Below are 17,723 nucleotides of genomic sequence, written 5' to 3'. Positions count from 1 at the left end.
TCCTGGAGAGTGTTCTTCACTTGGCTTGATGTTGTGAAGGGGTTTTTCTTTACCATGGAAAGGATCCTACGATCATCCACCACTGTTGTCTTCCGTGGACGTCCAGGCCTTTTTGTGTTGCAGAGCTCACAGTGCATTCTTTTTTTTCTCAGAATTTACCAAACTGTTGATATGTCCACTCCTAATGTTCCTGCTATTTCTCTGATGGTTTTCTTTTTTTTTTTTTTGCAGCCTAAGGATGCCCTGTTTCCCTTGCATTGAGAGCTCCTTTGACCGCATGTTGTGGGTTCACAGCAACAGTTCCCAAATGTGAATGCCACACCTGGAATCAACTCCAGACCTTTTACCTGCTTAATTGATGATGAAATAACGAAGGAATAGCCCACACCTGTCCATGAAACAGCTTTTGAGTCAATTGTCCAATTACTTTTGGTCCCTTGAAAAAGGGGCTACATATTAAAGAGATGTAATTCCTAAACCCTTCCTCAAATTTGGATGTGAATGCCCTCAAATTAAAGCTGATAGACTGCACTTTAAGGCCATATTCATTATTTAACTGTAACTTGAATTTATTTTGGTACACAGCCGAAATAACAAAATTTGTGTCCAATTATTTCCAGACATAACTGTATATATACATGTAACGGGTGGACCCCCTTGTCTGACCCACCCAATCTCACATTGGCCCGTGTGGTCTAACCGGTCCCCATTACGTGATCGTGTATGGTGGTGCACCTGCAAGTAACAGGACTCCTGAGTCTCCCGCTTTATGGTATTAGGGGATGTCATCAGGACAGGTAGCTGAGGTAGTGGGTGCGAGTCCAACTTACTTCATGTGCAGTGCCTCCACCTCATCAGGATCTGTGCTTCCGCAGGGAGATGGTCCTGGTGAGGAACTCTTTCTTGTGGTGCCATCCACTGTTGAGTAATCTCACACTCACACAGTGGGGGTATCTTTGAACAGGGCATCTTTATTTGCATGGTATGGGCAAGCTGCCCCTCACAGATAACAGCTCAGCCGCTCATCTCTTTGCAGCACTCCATTAGGAAGGTCCCTTCTCCCTAATAGAGCTGCTTTCCACCTATCCTCTCAGAGAGATTCCCCAGCTTCTCTGTCTGCTGTAAGCTTCTCTCTCTACCTCTGCATCTCTCTCTTGAGCTGCTCTGTCTGTCAGCTCCTCTCACTCTGCTCAATGTGCTGCGTATGCTCACTGACTCACAGCTAGCATGAGACACTGCAACACTGTTGCAGACCTTCACGTGCCTCTCACTGCACAGAGGCAGCACAACAACAGGAAACTGAACTTCTAACTTTAGGCAGTGCTGTGTCTTATATCACCCCCCAGAGAACAAACCTGCTCTGTACCACTAAGTGTGGGCACATTGCATGTTGTCACTTCCTTTGGGGATATATGACACCTCACCAGGGTTTGAGGGCAAACCTCCATTGATTGTTGCTGGCAATCCTGCATACTTACCAGGTTTACTGCCAGCATGAGAAAGAGATATGTACACCAATCTTACACATGGCTACATACATAACGGAAATAGTCGTGTTATTCCAGTTGTGATGGTGCAGAATAAATGAGTACTTCAGTATTAGGTGATACCTTTTTTATTTGGACTAACAATTTATGTCATAGGACAAGTTTTGAGAGTTCTCCTCTCTTCCTCAGGTCAGCAATACTGATTAACAAAGGAATCTATGGCTAAAACAGGGGATAGGAAAGCAGAAAAAAAACTGAGATGTACTGTAGATAAGGTAGGGTGAGAAAGTGATGTTTGAAGACATTGGAAGGGTAACTAAGATTAATAGTAACTATGATTGTCATATGACATAAATTGTTACGATCCTCCAGCAATAGCAGGAGATGAAGCGGAGCACAGCCAACGAACAGAGCAGAGTACAGCGTGGATTGTGACTTCAAAGGTTTATTCAACAAGGCCCCAGGGCTGAAACGCATCAGCTGATCCATCAGATGTTTGTTGAATAAACCTTTGAAGTCACAATCCACGCTGTACTCTGCTCTGTTCGTTGGCTGTGCTCCGCTTCATCTCCCGCTATTGCTGGAGGATCGTGCCTATTACCTATGCAGGATTGCACGCCGAGTTGCTGCCTTACACGGAGGGGAGACGCGCCAATCAGCTGACTACTTCCTAATACGCCGCCCACACGCCGGAGACGGCGGCTTCATCGAATACACCAGGAGCTCAGCCGGCGTGGAGCCTACCTCACAGCCTCTACCGATCATCGGGGAGAACACCGCCGGTCAGGTGACCGCCCCACTTGACTTCCAGTCATAACGGGGTTGGCGGTGCAACGATTACTCCTGAGCTGCAGACGACCGGACTCCTGCGCTATCGCTCCCCCACAAACCGTGAGTTACATTGCAACAATTGGTGCCCTGAGCTGGGCCAGTTGCTTATATCATACGCGTGTCAATTTCAGTGGCAGTGACTATCACATTTAGCTCTGAGGCACCTAAGAGGATTATCTTTATCCTGTTCTACTTTGACATAAATTGTTAGACCAAACAAAAAGGTATCACCTAATACTGAAGTACTCATTTATTCTGCACTATCGCAACTGGACTAACACACACACACACACACAAACACACATTTTTGTTGTCATAGAGGAGCCTGAAACGTATTGCTAGCAGAGAAAGGGTTAAATAGAGGTAAGTGTGCTAGTTACTGTCCAGTTATAAACACTACAAGCTGTTTTAAATGGTACAGCTATACTTAAATTCCCTTCAGACATCCAAGTGCTTGGCTCCTTTCCCACAACTAATCCTGTGTTAAAAGATTTTCCAAGATACATTATACTAAAAAAAAAAAAAACAATGAAGCATATCAGCTATTTTCTGCCTCTAACAGGAGTACATTTTTGACCACTCCTGGGTTTGCTTCATTTCAAACACAGTTGTCAAACAGCAGCGGAGGAGAAGCAAAGGTTGCAGATTATATCATTGATGAACCACTTGTATGCTGTGAATGCAGCTTCTATACAGCATGTGAACAATCCAACCCTCAATATATTACAGAAGATATATAATCACGTGTTTTAAAAATAGTTGGGGGATAAGAAATGAGGCCTCAGATATGCCTTGATGTACCTTAGTGCTAAGGCTTAGCAGTGTATAACACATCTGTTGTTAAATTGTGTTTTATAATGTGTTTCTTCACTGGCACTTTACCTGTTTTAATATTCAACAATACAATTCCAAAACCAGTCACAAGAAACAAGGCAAAAGAAACTAACAGTATCCTTGCTCACAGGATTTCGCAGGGTAAATCTTGCTTGTTGAATATCAGTATAAAGCATCAAAGGATCAGACACATATCAAATGCAGGAAGAAGGTCACTTTCTTAAAAAGTGTAAGCAAATGCATGTAAATGTATGCCACCATCCCACAGTTAAGCTGCAACATTTTAAATATTGTGGAGACAGAACCTGCCACCATCATTCCCGGACTTGGGAGAGATCTCTACACCAGGTTGTTGAGCCAAGTGTTGTCCCACCAGAGAAAGGTGCCCAGCCGCCCGGCCAACTCCAGAAGTTCCATCCGACTTCCGGGTTCAGCCGATATGGTCCCCTTTGGTGGCCCAGGGCAGTTGGCCTACACCTATTTCAGTCTTTTAGATGGAGCTTATCTCTTCTTGTGTCTAGACAAAACATTGACACAGCATTACTAAATACTGCAGGTGTCTTAGAAAAAAATAAACGCACCTTGTAGAAAAAAGGGTGTTGGCATTTGGTTTTGGTGCCTACGTATTTAAATGTTATAGGGCACTATTACCCACAACAGCTATATGTGCCCACATAGCCATTCCTGCATCACATATCAAGATCTACTGAACCTCAAAGCACATTGTTATATTTGTGAAAAATGCGACTATAAGGTACTTACCATCATCTCTTGAATGTGGAAAATTTCAGCACCCGTGGCAGAGAGGCGGTTTGGAATGAAGACATTGACGAACGATCCAGGCAGAGTGCTTGGCCCAGCATTATAAATCTTAAATGAAAAAGCATCCACATTAGTGTCAAAATTGCCTATTATATGCACATATATGTTTACTATGTGGTGCAGTGTGTGGAGCCGGAAGACTCCTTACAGCTCATTCATTTGAATAGGCCCCAAGGTTTCTTCTGGCACTGGAAAGTGTCTCGTGGAACAACACCAGTATCTGTAGTGATCAAATGACTGTAAAACATCTGTATGTGTCCCTATTCCCGGACAAACCAAAAGAAAGTCCAAAATACACAGATAAAATGTTTACTTACAATGACTTACTCATTTGTATAAATTAAGACTTCTAGGGACCATGAAAATATTCTGCTAAGTGTCAACTGCATGCTCTCAAAAAGGGCATCTGGCACATGTGGAAATGTATGATGTAAAATATCTCTGAATACTCTACTTTACTTATTGTACCAATGTAAAAAATGCATCACAGCCTGCACTCAATGTAGCAAAACAGTTGTAATCAAAATGATAATTTTTCACCTTAATTTGGCATGTCTCAGTTTGTGCCTTTTTCCCCACTTTCATACCATCATATTATCTATCACAGGGGGCACAATCTTTTTTCCTGCGCCCCGCTGCTGGCAGTTCCCCTCTCTCCATGATCCCCCCTCCACCCCCGCTTACCTCTGCTCCAGCCCCATGACGCCGTGACATCATGTGACGTCACATTGCTATGGCAACACGTCTAATAAGCCGCCGGAGCCAAGGTAAGTGAGGTTGATAGAGGCCTTCACCGCTTCCCCGGCACTTAATTTAAGTGCCTTCGGGAAGCGCGCAGGGCCTCTGTAAACCCAGCGCCCCCCGCAGTCATTCTCGCGCCTCTCAATTTGCGCACTGCTGCTCTATCATATCTCAATACACACAAATTCCTCTGGCTAAATTACTCACTGCAGCTGATTTAGGAAGAACAAGAGATACATAGTCCCACACTATATTTTTAATTGTGCAGTTTCTTTAAAGGAATGCATGGTAATATTATAGACCGTCCCGTCATGACCCCAGAAGAAGTCATAGGACGAAACATGTTGGGCCTTTTGTGCGTCTGAGGCCACCAGACCAACTCTGAAGATCCAGAGAGGAACCTTATTGGCTGAGGCAGCTGTGACGCATGAGGCTGACAGAGGAGCCCCTGGACGTGAGTGAGAGCCATGGACCGGGTAGAGCGTGCAGGAGCCAAGCAGCTGATCTGGGAGAGTGGTTGAAGTGCGCCAGAGTCACTTCATGCTTTTAACCAGCGGGGAGAGTGTGAGTATTTCCCTCCCACCTCTGGGTTGTATGTGATTCAAGTAAAGTGTTAATGCACTATTGTCCTTGCATTTGTGTTTCCTTCTGCATATGAGGTCTGGAAGGAGTCCCTACACCAGAAGATTCTATGGTCTATGGGAGAGCAGTACTGTGTGGTATCAGTGTTTAGTTAATCACTGAGGATATTGGCACTTTGTATTGCACATTTCAATCTGCAAAAACAGGCGAAAAGGACTGCTCTCCTATGTAATGATGTCCTAAGTTGATAAGGGAGCAGGTGCAATGGAGATAATTATATAGTACACAGATAGAACCCAGAGAAAGGCTCAAAGAACTCCATTAATTGCACTCATTGCTACCGATCTATGACCAATGCTTGACCAATGTTTGAAAACACTTTTGGTGTCCAAATAGCCCAATAACCAAACCTGAAACAAGGTCTAGGAAGTAAAGTAAAACCAAAAAAATTATTATCACATATAATTGTTTAAAATATTTAAAATTATCTCCACGAGGGAGGTAAGGAAAGGAGTGATAACTGGTCTCTAAATATCAATAATGTTGTTTATTAGTAAAAAAAAAACACTATTTTCACTATTTGCTAAGTCATTCTATTTAGCTATTAACTACATTTAAAAAAAATAAAATATATATCAGGCCAACTTCACAAAATTACATTAGCAGTACCGTGTGAATTAAGCTCTTAACTCTTATTTTCACTTTAATTCAATGTACCTCAACAGGCTTAACAAGCTTGTAGGACAGCTACCATGAATGTGGTACTGTACATTGTGAGAAATATGTACAGCAGTTTAAGTGTAAAGGACTGTACCCTTTCTATTTCATATTATAGCACCACAGAGTTAGGCTGGGTCGATAGAGGGGGAAGCCGCGCTGAGCCGTGCGGACGCTCCGCGATGAGCCCTGTCATCCCCAATGAGGATGTCTTGAGAGAGGGCTCCCGCGAGCGTCCGCAGGCGTGCTGAGGCGCAGGGATTTTCAGCCGACAGCCAAACTGTTTCTCAGCGCGCTGTCGGCTGAAAACACCCAATCAGCGCGAAGCTTCGCGGGCTATTGGCACTGGCTCGTCTGCCAGTCCATGGAATCGCACCTGTCCGAGCAGGCGAGCCTCAGTGTCAGCGCGGAGGAGCGCGGCTTCCCCCTCTATGGACTCAGGCTAGTATCAGTAATACAGAGCAAACACATATAGTAATACGTGTAGCAAATACATGCTACATTCTCTACATGTTCTCACGACATTGGGAAGAAATTCCTGTGGTTGCTACTGTTTCATAACAGAATGTAAACATTGGACTGTTTTCATTTCAACTGCACGTATTTATGTCCCATCCAGTACATTACATAAACACACACGCACACAAACACACACACAGGGGCAGTGGCGTAATATACAGGGCCCCATTAATATTAATACTGCTGTAAAAAAAAAATCTCCCTCCCCCATCAACTCCCTGATCCTCTCTATAATCATCAGCCCCCCCCTCACCAGCTCTCCCCCTCTCATACTCACCAGCTCCCCCTCACCAGCTCTTCCCCCTCATCATCTCCCCCTCACCAGCTCTCCCCCTCTCATACTCACCAGCTCCCCCTCACCAGCTCTTCCCCCTCATCATCTCCCCCTCAACAGCTATCCCCCATCCTTATCAACTCCCTAACCAGCTCTCCCCCTCTGCATCATCAGCTCCCCCCACCAGCTCTCCCCCTCATCATCATCATCTCCCCCTCACCAGCTCTCCCTCCTCCTCATATCCCACTCACCAGCTATCCCCCCTCATCATCATCAGATCCTCCTCACCAGCTCTCCCCCTCCTCATCAGCTCTCCCCCCTCCTCATCATGAGCTCCCCCCCACCAGCTCTCCCCTCCTCCTCATCATCACTATCATCAGCTCCTCCTCCCCAGCTCTCCACCGCCTCGTCATCATCTACTCCCCCTCACAATCTATCCCCCCCTCATCATCAGCTCCCCCACCAGCTCTCCCCCTCCTCATCATCATCATCTCCCCCTCACCAGCTCTCCCCCATCATCCTCATCAGCTCCCCCCCTCACTCCCCCTCACCAGCTCTCCCCCCTCATCATCAGCTCCCCCTCAATAGCTCTCCCCTCCTCATCTTCAGCTCCCCCTCACCAGCTCTCCACCTCATCCTCATCCGCTCCCCCCCACTCATCATCATCAGCTTCCCATCACCAGCTCTCCCCCTCATCATCAGCTCCCCCTCACCATCTCTCCCTCTCACCAGCTCTCCCCCTCCTCATCATCAGCTCCCCCTCACCAACTCTCCCCCCTCATCCTCATCAGCTCCCCCTTACCAGCTCTCTCTCTCTTCCCCTTAGCTCTCTCTCTTCCCCTCAAGCTCTCTCTCCACCCAGCTCACTCTCCCATGCCTACATTTGGGCAGGAGGAGATTTTCAGAGGAGCAGCCAGCAGAGGAGCTGTGGCAGCAGACACTGGAAGTTTTAAAGACTTCCGGGTCAGACTGATAGAGGGTACTCCTCCCCTGCATTCCTCTACCGGCCTCTGTTTTCTGGGGCCCGCTGTCGCATACCGCATCTCACGTGCCTGTTACAAGGTGGGGGGGGGGGAGAGCAGGCCCCCAGGCTCTGCCCGGGCTATAGCTACGCCCCTGTACAGGGGCTTATACTAGAAGCATCAATAACCAACTTATTGAGGATTATGAGCAGCTATCGCCAAATTTTGCTAGGTAGCTATTCAGAAAGCCTTGATAAGTTGGTTAAATCATGCGGAGAAAGTATTTTCTCGCGATTTCTGTCTTCCGGCCAAACATTATGCACGGGAGCAAGCAAAAAGCCCAAACTCGCAATTTTGATCAAATCGTGCATTCTAGTGCCTCGATAATCTTATCGAGGCTCTGGAATTGCGATTTTATCAAAGATTATTCTCGACCAGTTTAAGGGAGGTGAAAGAGGGAATTAGAAAAAAAAATGCATTTTTGATGCAGGGTGTCTTCGGAGTGGATACACATTAATATCAGCACCGGAGAACCCTGGCATCAATCCGATGCAGGAAAAATGCATTTACAGGCAGCTTCATTACCTTAGCGGCTAATTGCTAAGGCATTGAAGGGGTTAAGAACCAGTGCCCGGTTCATTGTGGGTAGCGGGGATAGGTGAAGGTGGTATTTGGCCCATGGTGGGTGGTTAGGTCTCCTGGGTGGGTGATTAAGGGGTTAGGGGCCATTAGATTGTATTTATTCTTGTTGTGTTCCAGCCAACGGAGGAAATAGACGTGGAGGATGGCGATGACGATGGCCTTCATCCTGGCAGGGGTAAGTGCAAGTTTTATTTACTTAATGCTGTTGGCTAATGTTTAATTTTGAATGGGCAAATTAGCTATTATCCATATCTGGATAATAGTAATTTTGCCCATCACTGTACTGTATGTGTTGGGGGGCTTGTTGGGGGTAGAGGAGGTGAGTGTTAGGGTTGTTGTGTTTTTTAATGTAAATTGGGGGTGGGTGTTTAGGCCTACCGGGTGGGTAGCGGGACTGGTTAACACCTTCATTACCATAGTGGTTCCTACCGCTATGGTAGTGAAGGGGTCAACTCCTCCTGCAACCTTCCCGGCAGGCCAACCCACCCTGGGGCTACTACCCCTTCATCCACCCCCTCTGCCCCCAATAAACAGGCTATTCAAATTGAACCCCTTCATTGCCTTAGCGCAGCGTTTCCCAGATGGTGGGTCGCGACCATTCACCGGGCCACAAAAGCAAAATGCTGGGTCGCCTAAAAAAACTCTCGAAAACCTAGGTGTTTCGTTCTTGGGTTTTCGTTTTTTCACGAAACTCTAAAATACGAGTAAATAACGTTGAATCGGGACAATTGAATACATAATTTAATTAATCGAGATGAACGCCGCGCTCCGTCCGCGCCTCACCACTCCGTTTCGGAGTCTCGTTGTTCACAGCAAAGTAGCCCAACCAATGGCAAGGCTGCGCGGCGGCGGGAGAGACACGCGACTTGCAATCTGGTTGCCAGTTGAAGCTCTGTAGTAGTACATTCAGTCAGTTTCATTGGGAAATATTCTGAGGTGCGGTGACGTGGGAGACTGTAGGATCCGGGTATCGTGAGAACACGCAACACCCGGAAGTCACGCAGTCGTGTTGTGGTGTCAGTGTGTCCCAGTGCGCGGGACGGACGCTCACTATCCCAAGAACCGAGTCTAGACCCTTGTACAACTGGTTACGCAAATGGAGCTGTGATCTTTTCATTTACTGGACTTCATATTCTCTACATGTAAGTTACTGCTTGAATTTTTGTAAGAGTAAGAGTAAATGCTTTTTTATTATAATATATGAAAACTGTATGGACATTCATATCTGTTTTATTTTACCTACGGGCCAGTATAGGCGATAAAAATGTTAGTGGGTCACAAAGGAGAAGTATAAAAATAACCGGGCCACGTAAAAAAAAAGTTTGGGAAACGCTGCCTTAGCGGATAGTCGCTAAGGTAATGAAGCTGTTTTTATTTTAATTGTAATACTAGTGTGCTTGAGCAGGGGGTCTCTGGAGCAGAACCACATTGATTTCAGGTACGGGTACCCCCAGCTTCCTGAAATAAAGGCCCCGTTATGGGGTACCGGTATCCCCATGCAATGTTTAAATGTCCCGCGTCACGTGACTGGGACATTTAAACGCATAGGAGAAACCGGCACCCCATATCTGGGCCTGTATCTCGAGAAGCAGGGGGGGCAACACGGTTCTGCTCCGAAGACCCCCTGCTCATGTATAATAGTATTACAATTTTATAAAAACACTGCAATCTCTTACGAGATACTGTATGTGCAGGGAGAGGCGGCTCTCTGTGCAGCTCTGCAGCCAGATCGTACGGGGGAGAACTTTGAGTGAGGCTGAGATCTCATCACTGCTGTCCCGAGCGGTTTAGGCATTTTCCCGCCACATGGTTTGAGAGGTGTTCAGATTCTTCCTGAATATCGTGATACTGACAAACCGTTCGGCGAGAACATGCCAAACAGTTCGAGATAGCAGCAAAGTTATCAAACCTACTAGAATAGGTCCCACACACTTTTTTTATCTATACAAAAAGGCGATCGAACTCTGACATGAGGATAAGACAAGGGGGCAGAGATTATTCTTGGACATGCACAATAAAATACACATTTATTCACCTTTTTCAATATCGTTTCGAATCTATGTTATTATTTTTGTAAATAATAATAATTATTACATTCTAATTGTTTAATAAAACATATAAAAAGTAGCTTTTTTATATTATCACAATAAAACATTTACCACATTGTCTATTTCATGGTACATGAACAGTGTTCCACCGCGTTCCCCCTGCGAAAAAGCTCTTTTAGTCTTGGGGGCTTATTCGGTAAGCTCTGATAGCGCTGAACTGTGCAATCTGCATGGAAAGCCCCATTGACTTGAATAGAGTTTTCCGTGCAGATCGCACGGTTCAGTGCTATCGGAGCGTACAGAATAAGCCCCTTGGTCTTAAAAGTAAAGATGTGCAATGTTATCCTGGGTTGTTTTGCAAGTGTTCATGCAAATATTTTAAAATATTTTAACAGTGAGCAGTGTGTGGAATTTTTTTAAAGGAAGTAGGTAATTCGCTAAAGCTCCCTTTGGAAATGTGTTTCTGTTTTTCACATGTACAAACCTTGGAACATTGTGGCAAAAATCTCACGATGGTGTGAAACTTGGCGAAAAACGGTATAATCAGTTTTTTACCAATTCTGCCATTTTCATACGTTACTGGAAGTTGCCAATGTTCAAAATTGACACATCTCATGAGAGGGATGAGCTCTAATCTGGATCCAGCTTTGGTTATAAGTGCTAAAACGGGTCTGCTTTTGTTTATTTTAGTCTTTAATTCCTGTGAGTCTCCAGAAAACGGCTACACCTACTGTAGTTAAGACAAATAATCCATGAATGTCAAAATACCATACCTGAAAGGTGAAGTTTAGCGGCTGGAAGTGACATTCCAGATCCTGCAGCTGAATAAAGTTAGATGCATCCACCGATTCACCATAAATAAAGGAAGAGGGAGACACCACCCTGAAAGAATAATACAGGAATATGATTATTGCTCTATTATGCAAAGGTCCAGAGTGTCTAATGTGGCTTCAAATAATAGAATAAGAAGCTCTGCAATCTGTAAGGCTAGGTGTTTGCAATACCTGCCACTTTTAAGATGCATATTAGTCCCAAGGAAAGGATGCAACTGCAGAATAATTCCCACTAAATTATGGATTTTTGGGATATTTTATCTTCCCTAGACCGACGGGTTTTCTGATTGATTCGCTGCTGTGACTCACTCAATGAAACTGAGAATTCTGGGTAATAATGGATAATATGCTCCTACTCTGGAGGGCCCAGTTCCAAGGGAGATAATAAATAAATATAAACATACATTGGGACTGCTGTTTTTCATCTGTTTTAATTAAGCCTGCAATGTTGTATACATCAAACGGCAGTATTATCTGTGAATATCTCACTCATGTAGCTCAGTATCGTCTCTTCACATGCATTGCCACAGACACCTTGCAGGTGCACCTTTTTATTACAAATTATCCTGCAACATACAGTACTGCTCTATATATCCACAGAGTATGGGGATTTATTTAAAAGAATTGTTATCCTAAGGCAAAACCGTCTTTAAAAAAAAGTGATATTAATGTTAACTGCAACATATACCATCATTGCCATTTTTTAAAATGTATTATAGGAAAGAGCCATGTATAAGAAACAAAAGATAACGGCACTACTGTATATCCTGCTTTTACAGCCTGGGAAACAAAGACTAGATGAAAGTAATGTGCTGGGAAGCTTGATGTATAAACAAGAAAAGAATGTAATTTTCCACTGGGATGAAGATTGTACGTTTCCTTTTTCCTCGTGTAGGCCAGTAATTGGTCAGTTACCCTCTGACTGATGTGTCCACTTCATGCATCAAGGACACAGCCAAACTCAGGGTGTTGTCATGCAGACACTCTACTCGTTCAATATTTCCGCTGTGGGAGAAAAAATAATAATATAACTATTAAGCACGTCATTTAACAGCCTTTCAATATCAAATACACCCACGTAATGAATGGCTAAATATATCTTGTATACTTTTCTTTCACATGTGTACAGCTGTTTAAAGTTGAATATTTAAGCATGGGAACCAATAATAAACTATGTGGGTTAGTGTATGTATCAAAGTGTCCCAGCTGCAAAACTACAGCAAAACCATGGCACTAGATATATCAAAGTTCCCCAAAGAAGAGTTTGATACATACTGTGGCCCTCAATATTTCTTAAAACACCAGTCTTTTTTACTTAGTTTCAAAATGCACATTTTTGGTAATCTAACTTTTTTTATATATCTTAGAGTGGTTATTATCACTAGAGATGGGCAAAACCGTAGGGTAACTTTGTGAATTTTGCTAAATCTGGACATTCACAGCTGGTGATATGAAACTCCACCAGAAATCCTAGCAACCCAGAATATCGCCCAAGGAGCACCTTAATGACAACTTTCACTAATGTTTTGTGAAAACAATATCTGCATAAATAAAATATAATGTGCTTATTTTAAAATCTGCAAATAAACAAATGGCCTTTGCTCTAACATTTTCGCAAAATCACAAATGTATATATATAAAGTGCACAATCTTTCATTGGTTCACACACCTCTAGTCATTACCTTTGCTTTAAATTCCTTGTTTAAATCTACATCGGTACCTTTGTTTCTGTCTTAGGACACCGAGAACTGTAGATAATGGCTGAAAGTTTTAGCTGAGTTTTCCTCATTTCACAATGTCATAAAAGAATGGTGTGCTCCTCCAAATTCTACAACGTAATGAACTTATTGTAAAGACCTCTTATTGGTGTTCATAACTTTAAACCCCCCAGAAAAGTAAGGGTGAAAATACTGAAAATTGTGGTACCCTCACTGTTTCCACAGCTACTGTTGTTGTCATGAGTTATGCATATTGTGTAAAGTGTGTTGTTTACGTGGAGAGAACAATGTCCTCCTCATTCTAAGGCCGAGTCCATACAGTAGCAGGGGAGGCCGCTCTGAGCCGTGCTGACGCTCTGCGCTGAGCCCCTGCATCTTCCATGAGGATGTCTTTAGAGGGGGCTCACACGAGCGTCCGCAGGCGTGCTGAGGCGCTGGATTTTTCAGCCGACAGCCAAGCTGTTTTTCAGAGTGCTGTTGGCTGAAAACATCCAATCAGCGCAGAGCAGCGTCAACGTCACAGCGCCGTGACGTCGGCACCATGACGTTGACGTCGGTGCGTCGTGGGCGATTGGCCCAGCGACGTCACTGCCCCGCCTCCCTCAGTCTCCCCCCGCCTCCCGATCGCGCCCGCTGGCTCGCCTGCATGGGCATGAAATCGCGCAGATTTCAGCAGGCGAGCCTCAGCGTCAGCACGCCTCAGCCCTGCTTCCCCCTCTATGGACTCAGCCTAACATTACAGAAGCTCAGAGTGAACAAATGCTAGAATCTCTACTCTACATGTTCTCACAGTGATGGGAACAGATGTCCTGTGTCATTACTGACCTCCAAGTCATACTCAGAACCCAATATGCAGTAGCCATGCAGTGTGGAGTCTATCTTGCTTTCATTCGAGTTGTGAAAGAAGATGTTGAAGAGAGATAAATGGAAGAGAGAATGGAGCTACTACTCAAATTATACAACAATTACCCATTACGAAGCCATCTTTATTTTGCTAAATTATTTTTTTCATACTGCACAATATATTGAAAAAGAGCAAATGTGGCCGGAGTTGTAGAGCACTTTTGATAATTTTCTAATACTGTACAAACAATTATGTTGACTACTTTTTCTCTGAAATGGGGTTTATCTTTTTTAAGCGCAGACTGGTGCAAATATATATTACAGCTATCCAAAAATTAAATATGTAATGTTACTACAAAGGATTATCTATTTGCCATATGCATGAACCCTTTATCCTTGTCCACTATATTCCAAATATGACAGACCAGCTGCCAGGTCACAATAATACTTTCTTGTCCAGCCCAAGCTTGTAAGGCTCTCATTACCATATACCACATGAGGCAACAAGACGAATGGTGTCATACATTATTCATGCAGAATCCAAGTACCATAAATCTAAATATGTAATCAATGTAAAATGTGATTGTAGAACGTAGCCAAAGAGAAAAGCTTATTAATTTTATGAAGGAATAATAAATAAAACGGTTGGATAAATGTGTAGACTGCTGTATTGTGAACTTGTATTAGTTTTTTGGCTGTGAATGTTTACAAAAAAATATCTGCTATCTTTTGTATTGCTTTTTTAATTTTAATTTTCTTGTTTAATCATAATTTAGCCTGGAACATGAATATTTTATAAGACCGAAATGTTGGCATGTACTTCATGCCTTCAGGTTTTATTAGTTTTGTATTTTCCATTTCCATATGACACCTGATTTTGGGGCTAGGTAACTCTCCAACGGATTGCGGAATCTGAGGATTAAATTGTCAGAATCCATTCGGACTGTATCCAATGGATACATCCGGGTTTTGGATTCATCCGCATGGATTGAAACGGAAACAATCCGCTGACGGATTTTGAATGGAAAGCTCTGTAAATTCCACAACATGGATTTTGACAGTTTCACCCCTCTCTACTACTGGGTGCTCTTTTGGATGTTGCTAACCAAAGTCCTTATCAGCTGCCTACTGTATGACGTGGGATAATGTGGTGAATGAAGCACTTTTGGTTAAGACATACAAACACACTCATTGATTATTATATAGCTATTGAAAAAGCATTCTGAGAAAGTTTCTTATCTAGCACTTCTTACCTAACTGGCTTGGTGATCAGGACAAAGAATTAATCAATCTGATTATTACGTAATTGGGGTGGTGCGAAACAAACTGCCACTCACTCTCTCTCCTTACACAGGGTGAATATTATAAATTTAAAGCTAAAGCATCAATCTCTCAATTTTTGGAAATTTTCTTTACAGAATCAGAAACTGGTTTATCTCCAAAATAGCCCCTGGTTTCCAAGATATTTATCTTTTTACTTGGCAGCAAAATGAAAGTCAAAATCATACGGTAAATGGCCATCAACATCATCCAAAAGGAAACTGTGATGTTATGCTCTGAAGACATTGTGGGTTCTTAATGGCCTATGGAAGTTTGACTTTGATGACAGCCATTGATTTTCCAACACTGGTACATAAAACACAAAATATCTCAGGAACCTCTGGGTCCCAGGAGCTCAAAACAATGCAGTTCAGCCCCGAAGCACTACCCAATTCTGATTTAAAAAAAGTTAACAACAAAAAAAAGTGGAAAAAATGTAATCAAAAGATTGGTTCTCAATGTAATATTTAGAAATACTATTGCTTGTTTTGTAAACTTTGCAGCAATGAGAACAATTTGGTCACAGCGTATGTGAGACTTCATCTTTATGTAAAAACATAGCCTAGTGATGCTATACGAGTGACGGTATAATTACATTGGTCATCATCCAACCCAAGCCAAGCACACTTGGAGGTTGATGACACTCAGTAAACATTGTTTGAATCCTGTTGACCATTTTCTTTGAAGCGAATGCCAATAATAACACATGTGCACATGCAACGCATTCAAGCCTTTTTCTACAGACAGCATTTTACAACTTGACCTCTTCTCTTGAATATTTGACAACATCATTAAAGAACTGTTATTTACAACAAAAACAGCAAATGATGCTAATAACATGAAAGGTTAAATGACTCGAAACGTACTGTACTACTGAGCTTCTAATGTGTTATTATTTTGTTCACTACGCACATGGTCAGGAGGGGTCGTCATTAAAAGGTGAAGAAGCTGCCCTGTCTCTGTGGGATTTCCATTAATTTTCATTCCCCTCCTTGTTGCCCAAAGTGAATATGCCCAAATATTTGTGTGTGAATATATATATATATATATATATTACAAAAAAATCTGCAGCACTCACCCAAGGAATATATTCAGCAAAGGGTTTTAATTCACACCACCATATGGAAAAAACACAACTAAATGAGCAACGTTTCGGACCAAAGGTCCCTTTTCAAGCTGAGAGCATGAGAAAGGACCTTTGGTCTGAAACGTTGCTTATTTTGTAGTATTTTTTCCATATGGTAGTGTGAATAAAATCCTTTTGCTGAATATATTCCTCGGGTGAGTGCTGCAGATTTTTATGTATGTTGTATTGATTTTGGATGCCAGCCCTTCTAAATTTTCAAAACTTAGCAAACAAATGAGAGATATTGTGTAGTGGTTGAGGTAAAAACAGTTGGCTTTCAGCACAGATGTAGGTTTCATTTCTGCATGTGCCATTTAGATTCTATTCTGTTTGATCTTGAGCAACTTATTTTATTCCCTTGTGCTTACAAAGGATGTGTTTGGAAACTAAATGCATATCTCAATGTAATATCTCCTAGTTCAGATTCTAATTCAGCATACTGTCGTAATAAATTATGATATCACAGTAATTAAGACAAGTTTTGGTTCAATACATCCTTACTGGTTAACTTTGTGCAAAACCATAATGAGCACTCTTAGATAACTACTGTATCTGAACGGTCTACTGAACTCAGTTAAAGGAGCAATCCATGCAATATCCTATGTGTGTTTCTTATAAATTAATCAGTTCTCTAGTATTAGATAATACGTACTGCATTTTTTTACATTCAACTCGTCAGAATGAGTTTTATTATACAGAGCATCCTTTGATTTCTATAGCAATTTTAGCCCACCTCCCCAGCAGTGCAAGATATTTGCAACACTTTCCTGTCCTGTATGTGATAATTTCTTGCCAATATTCCCAACAGTTTGAGCTGCAAACTGTAATACTAGGCAACGTTACCTTAGTAATATAAGGGTATATTGTCGCTGCTGAGTTACACTGACTGAAGGATTGATTGAAACTGAAAGGCAGCCATTATGTGAACCCTGGGAAGCAGGCTCTTTGCTGATCAATCACGGGATGAACTAATCGATCGGCAGCTAAGGTAATTAATTTTCAATAAAGGTATTCAAAGGCTGCATATATTAAAACGAAAAAATATAGACTGTATATTTTTTCTTTTTAACGTGCTGCTTGGATTGCTTCTTCAGTGACCTGATTCAATAGATACAATTGAATCTTCTTTTTCACGTACCTTTGTGCAGTGGCGAGGAACTTAAGCACATCCTCTTCTCCTGACAAGTGGGTGGTATCAAAGATCACACTGAAATCATGCTGTAATAAGACATAAAGTATGAATGATAAACAGAAAGTATAAATTACAGTATTTGATTATCAAATGAAAAAAGGAGCAATGGGTTGGATTAAAGTTATAAATAGGCTATCCAGCAAGAATCAGGATATTGATGATATAAATGCAAATGAATATGTATGATATAAAAAAAAAATAAAGCTAGCTGCCCAGAGCATTGAAGTAAAGA

At 42.6% G+C, this 17,723-nt stretch overlaps 1 protein-coding gene and 1 long non-coding RNA gene across 5 annotated transcripts in view; one reads left to right on the top strand and one right to left on the bottom strand.

Moving 5' to 3' along the window:
- ITGA9 (integrin subunit alpha 9) overlaps nucleotides 1-17,723 on the bottom strand; it is a 505,378-nt gene that overhangs the window by 116,681 nt on the left and 370,974 nt on the right. Inside the window, exons 20-24 of one of the 2 annotated variants that reach the window (XM_075586545.1) lie at nucleotides 17,438-17,517; nucleotides 12,208-12,297; nucleotides 11,233-11,341; nucleotides 3,915-4,022; nucleotides 3,066-3,669 (exon numbers count right to left, since the gene is read on the bottom strand). In XM_075586545.1, the coding sequence (XP_075442660.1) occupies nucleotides 3,643-3,669; nucleotides 3,915-4,022; nucleotides 11,233-11,341; nucleotides 12,208-12,297; nucleotides 17,438-17,517 (414 nt within the window). In that variant the 3' untranslated portion in view covers nucleotides 3,066-3,642. Of the gene's footprint in view, nucleotides 1-3,065; nucleotides 3,670-3,914; nucleotides 4,023-11,232; nucleotides 11,342-12,207; nucleotides 12,298-17,437; nucleotides 17,518-17,723 lie in introns of those variants that run through there. The other variant, XM_075586544.1, reaches the window with a different exon arrangement.
- LOC142487350 (uncharacterized) overlaps nucleotides 1-17,723 on the top strand; it is a 176,006-nt gene that overhangs the window by 123,161 nt on the left and 35,122 nt on the right. The window lies entirely within an intron of this gene.

Source organism: Ascaphus truei, chromosome 2, assembly GCF_040206685.1.
Source record: "Ascaphus truei isolate aAscTru1 chromosome 2, aAscTru1.hap1, whole genome shotgun sequence".
NCBI lineage: Eukaryota > Metazoa > Chordata > Amphibia > Anura > Ascaphidae > Ascaphus > Ascaphus truei.
This window is presented reverse-complemented; position numbering and strand designations above follow the sequence as displayed.